The following is a 4,931-nucleotide window of genomic DNA, read 5'->3' as shown; positions in this document are numbered from 1 at the left end:
ATACATGCAAATTCCCATAGATAAACTTTGTCCAAAACCATCTATAAAACAATAAATTGGGTCTTTTTTAATATTTTATTAATGATAATAGTAACAATTTATTATATTTTAAACACAAATTGAATGACGCTTTTTTGCAGTAATGGTGGTATACAGTTGATGTTTAGTTAACCGTTTGTTTAAAAACTAATGTAATTTTTAGGAAAACTTAGATGTACTACTTATTTAACTTTTAAATATTTTTTGTTAATTTAGAACTTCACATCAATAGCTGTATATAGAAAAAAAATGATAATAAAGGACTCTGTACGCACTGTAATAAATAGATAGATAGAAAGATACTTTTATTTCCTCCACACGGGAGAGCATAACATATTTACAATAGGCACAACATAAAATGACATCTTAAGTAAACAACAACATTAGAATATATAAAAAAAATATCGAACATACACAAACATCACATCTTCTATACGAAATAATTAGCATTAATTATCATGTAAGCTGTAGAAGAATTAATATGCTAAATAAGATTTTGTCAGCAATAACATCAGTCATTATATTTAAAACATTCAATTGACAAAAAATAAAGAGCTACTGTAACAGTATAAATGCAGGAATTTTACAGACATGGATATCAAATAAATAATAATCTTAGCGAAATGAAAGTAAAGATGTAACTCTCAAACTTCTCAAACCAGCATACTATTTCATCAGTGGATTTGAGTGTGTAATTGTTTGTTACACTCATTTGATGAGTTCTTCTTGGTATTTTTTTTTTGGGGGGGTGGGGGTTGGGGGGGAGGTTATTCATATAAAATATTTCTTTTAATGAATAAAAAATATAATATTGAAATTTAAAATCAAATAACTTGTTTAATATTGTTTGCTATAGAATTGAAGTCTGCAAGAATAAAAGATCATGACTCTGTTAAGTTATGAAATACTTTTCTTTAGAAATCAAATTTTCAATAACTGATTTAAAGGGAATCATTTTGCCTTCTGACAAGAATCACGGTAAACGAGTTTACCAAACGCCGGCTCTTACAAACTGCCGGCTCTATTCAGACAAAAGATAATTGGTTATATTATACATATATATCATTATCTGTTGAAGGTCAATTGAAATAAAATGTTAATTTGTGATCACTTTTCAATTTTGTCGTGCTTACCTTTTGTTAAGATCAATTTTTCTCAGAAACCATCACAATATACCTAATCAAATTCAGTTAAAATATATTTTGTCAAATATGACGTCATTTCAAAAGAGCAGGTAACCCTTAAATTATTTTTGTAAAGTTAGATACCCTTTTCTTTGATTTAAAGGTTCCATTTCTCAAACATTATTATAAAAGGTTTTCATTTTAAAAAGGAATATTTGTTGTATATCAATTTCTTTGTTTAAATTTTAGTTACAGTGCACTCCTCAAATTCTATCAAATGTATTCTTTTAAGTATGGGTAAGAGTTCGTATTAAAATAGATAAATACAAAATCCCTAAAGAAAGCCCAACACGGCAAAATTGAAAATGTTGCAGGCTCGGTTTGATTGAGCCTGTTCATGGACGGTACTGGAAAGTGCAAGTTACCGTCCACGCCCCCTAGCACCGGCTTAAGCAGAATTCAACATTTAAACATGAAATAGTAAAATTTTGAATTTAGAAACATCCGCAGATGTGTTCATACGGCGGTTATCATGGAACCTTCAATGTGACACTTCCGTGCCATTCCATGAAAAGCGGCGTATGGTCACCAAGTAATAAAAAGCGTGTGCCCTAAACGAGAAAACAATGGGCGGAACTAAATAAAATGGAATTTTGAAAGGGGATCAAAGGTTATGAAGCCTGCGTATCACAGATACGACGTCAAAAGACAAATTTAAAAAGCAGGCAACATATCCTAAGGGTGATTCAACATTATTCAAGTAGGAATATTGGAACCACCCAACTAGAAAATGCCGAAGAATTGAAACTAAAAATACCACAAGCACAACAATAATGTCGTGTTGAACGATATTCAAGGATCGAAAATATAACATCATTGATTAAATGTACGGGGAGACTTTTTACACAGCCACACGGCACAAATAACACGGATGTGATCATAAAATAGAAAAATACAAAATCCCTAAAAAAAGCAGACGACCGTAGAGAGTTTTATCGAACTCTCACCCATATAACTGCAAATCGGCTCTTACAACTCGATATCAGATAAAAAAATAGAAAGTGTCACCTCTTTAATTAAGCATAACATTATTTTTCCCCAGCCGTCACGTACAGATAAGGATGGGGTCCAATTACTTAATCTGGCATGTAACAATGAGTTTTCAACAATACCTAGGATTGTTAATGCAATTCATTCCTGTCATATGAAACAAAATAATGTTTTGCTTACTTTTTCTAGAAAATATAAGCATTAATAATTGACATATTTCTTAGAGTTAAAAGGATATCAAAAAGTTACTGTGTTCTCATTTGTCTCTGCGAGCTGAGCTCCACGTGCATTATCTATGTAATAAATTTGAATGTATCCTCACATTGCTACAGTGTTATCAGTCTTTTTAGAAACACCCGACCTGGCTAATTAAAATATGCCAATCACAATTTTCACTATCAACACTGGTTTCTTCATGAAAACGCGGCTACATAAATTACTGCCGAGTAAGAGCCGATTTGCAGTTATAACGTATTTAATGTTAAAGTTACATTAAACTTAAAATATTGCTTAACCACCAAGAACAGGTACGTCGAGCTTCTTTAGCAAAGACACACAATTATGAAGATGTGATAACTACATTGTATATATAGACTTTGAATCTTGCTAATTTTCTAAACACATATACTATAATTTACTGTGTCTTAAACATAGTTTTTTCTTTGTAGGCTGTTTCAACACCATTACTAGAAAGGCAGTTGATATGTAGACATATGAAAGTGGATGGCGAATATCTCACGTATTATTGTTGCCTTTGATAGAATTTAACCATAACGGTTATAGTGTTGTTGTTGCTGTTGTTGTTTTTACTGTTTATTTTTATTTATTTGTTTTGTTGTTGTTGTTTTTGTGGGAGGGGTGGAATCATGTGTTAGTTACGTTTATTAAATCATCATATCCCAATTTCTCGTTAAGAAAACGGAATATATAATTTAAATGATTAAAAAAAAAACTTTACATGATTATATGTTATTACGAATATAGATAAAATACTAATCAGGTTTTCGTTATATATATTTACTTTAATCTTTTAATTCTAGTGATGAAGCATAAAGTGTTGTCTTTATGACATTATATAAGAATATAATTATACGCATACAATTGCAGTTATGTAGACAATCGACACAGAGATGTTGGACTGTACGTTGACAAGAAAGCAATAGTGATGGCAAGATACTTCGAAATTGAGATACTGAGTTTAGGACGGAGTGGAACAATTGGTATTAAAAGGCTCATTTATTCTTTGACGACAATGTATTGTTAAAATGCTAAACAATTTACAAATGCAAAATATTCTCTTTCTTTTTTATCAATAAATTTGCTTTATCAAAAAGTTAGAAATTATGTTTTATATGTTCACCAAAGATAAGGAATGCAATATGTAACGATATTTGTTTCACTTATCTTTATTTTATAAGCTTTGGGTTTAGTACCAGACGATTACCCAGCAAATAATCAACCTGGATGGGGAAAGAACTCTATAGGATATCATGCGGACGATGGCCGGTAAGACATTTTAACTATGTAGTAATGATAAATGTCATAATAATGTCATTTGCTGCAGGTGATTTTAACGTGACTTTATTATTGTAATTTTGCATTAGTCACATGAAATAAACTGAATATAGGTGAGCTAGCGAAATGCGTCTTAGAAAATCAAATTTTACCGTTTTTCATAAATGAAATATTGTGAGATTCTTATTCTTAAAAAGTAACAGTCACAGTATATATAGAAAGCCAAGAGTGAAAGATGTTCCTGTTTCACATTTTATTGCCCCTTATAAAAGTCTTATTCAAATATTTGCATTGATGTTAAGCTCGACTACATGAAGAATATTTAGAGCTGTCCTACTCATCTCGGCGTCGGTGCCGGTGTCGGCAGCCAGATTTCAGTCTAACATTTTAGTGCTCTAAACATTTTTTACTTTGACTTTTTCATTTTTAAGGTATCAACTACAAACTTCAATTATATGTTCCTTATCATCAACCACATCTTATATGATAAGGTTCATAACTCTAGAAGCAATATTTTGAGAATTATCTCCCTTTGAACTTAAAGTTTCCTTAAAAAAATGTGTTTACTCTTCTTTCTTTCTTAAGGTATAAACTTCAGACTTAACATATATGCTCCTTATTATCAACCTAATTTTATGAAGCAAGGTTCATAACTCTTGAAACGAAATTTGTAGAATTATTTACCTTTGATCTTGGAATTTTCTTTAAAAAAATTATTTTTTTACTGTTACTCCGTATTTTTTAAGAAATCAATGTTTTCAGTATTATCCCTCTTGAACTTAGAATTTATGTTAACAAGTGTTACTTTTACTATCAGTTCTTCATTTCTTAAGGTATGTACTTGAAACTTCAAAAAGTTGTTACTTATTATCATCGACACCTTGTGTGACAATATTCATAAGTCTGGCATAAATATTTCCAGAATCATTCCCCCATGAACTTGGACCATCTTTTATAAAAATTTTATTTTTTGCCAACACCTTAGTCATTTGTGATAAGGTTTATAACAAAAGCTCCTGTATTCCAAAATCTAACTTTTTGTTTTTTTGCCCCCCCCCCCTCCTTCGAAGAAGAGTATGTTGTTCGCTAATGTCGGTTGTTCTGTCGGTCCATCGGTTTGTTGATCTGTCCGTCGGTAGACTACATAGTTTCCGCTGATTATTTTAAAAACTATTAATCTCAAAGTCTTCATATTTCACATAC

The 4,931-nt window shown here is 30.8% G+C and overlaps 1 protein-coding gene across 1 annotated transcript; it reads left to right on the top strand.

Annotated features, from left to right (window-relative positions):
- The first annotated feature begins 2,657 nt into the window (after positions 1-2,657).
- On the top strand, positions 2,658-3,867 carry LOC132736002 (SPRY domain-containing protein 3-like). Its single transcript, XM_060723046.1, has 3 exons — positions 2,658-2,952; positions 3,321-3,433; positions 3,632-3,867. The coding sequence occupies exons 1-3, from the start codon at positions 2,927-2,929 to the stop codon at positions 3,721-3,723; spliced, it is 231 nt and encodes a 76-aa protein (XP_060579029.1). The 5' UTR covers positions 2,658-2,926; the 3' UTR covers positions 3,724-3,867.
- Positions 3,868-4,931: the final 1,064 nt, after the last annotated feature.

Source organism: Ruditapes philippinarum, unplaced genomic scaffold (genome assembly GCF_026571515.1).
Source record: "Ruditapes philippinarum isolate M1 unplaced genomic scaffold, ASM2657151v2 ctg24914_1_1_1_1, whole genome shotgun sequence".
NCBI lineage: Eukaryota > Metazoa > Mollusca > Bivalvia > Venerida > Veneridae > Ruditapes > Ruditapes philippinarum.
This window is presented reverse-complemented; position numbering and strand designations above follow the sequence as displayed.

What these genes read in the sequence shown, in the direction of transcription:
- LOC132736002 (XM_060723046.1), top strand. Translation starts at nt 2,927, where the DNA reads ATGAAAGTGGATGGCGAATATCTCAC. An exon ending in GTGGATGGCGAATATCTCAC is followed by an intron (nt 2,953 to 3,320) that starts GTATTATTGTTG and finishes ATACAATTGCAG; the next exon opens with TTATGTAGACAATCGACACA. An exon ending in AGGACGGAGTGGAACAATTG is followed by an intron (nt 3,434 to 3,631) that starts GTATTAAAAGGC and finishes TTATTTTATAAG; the next exon opens with CTTTGGGTTTAGTACCAGAC.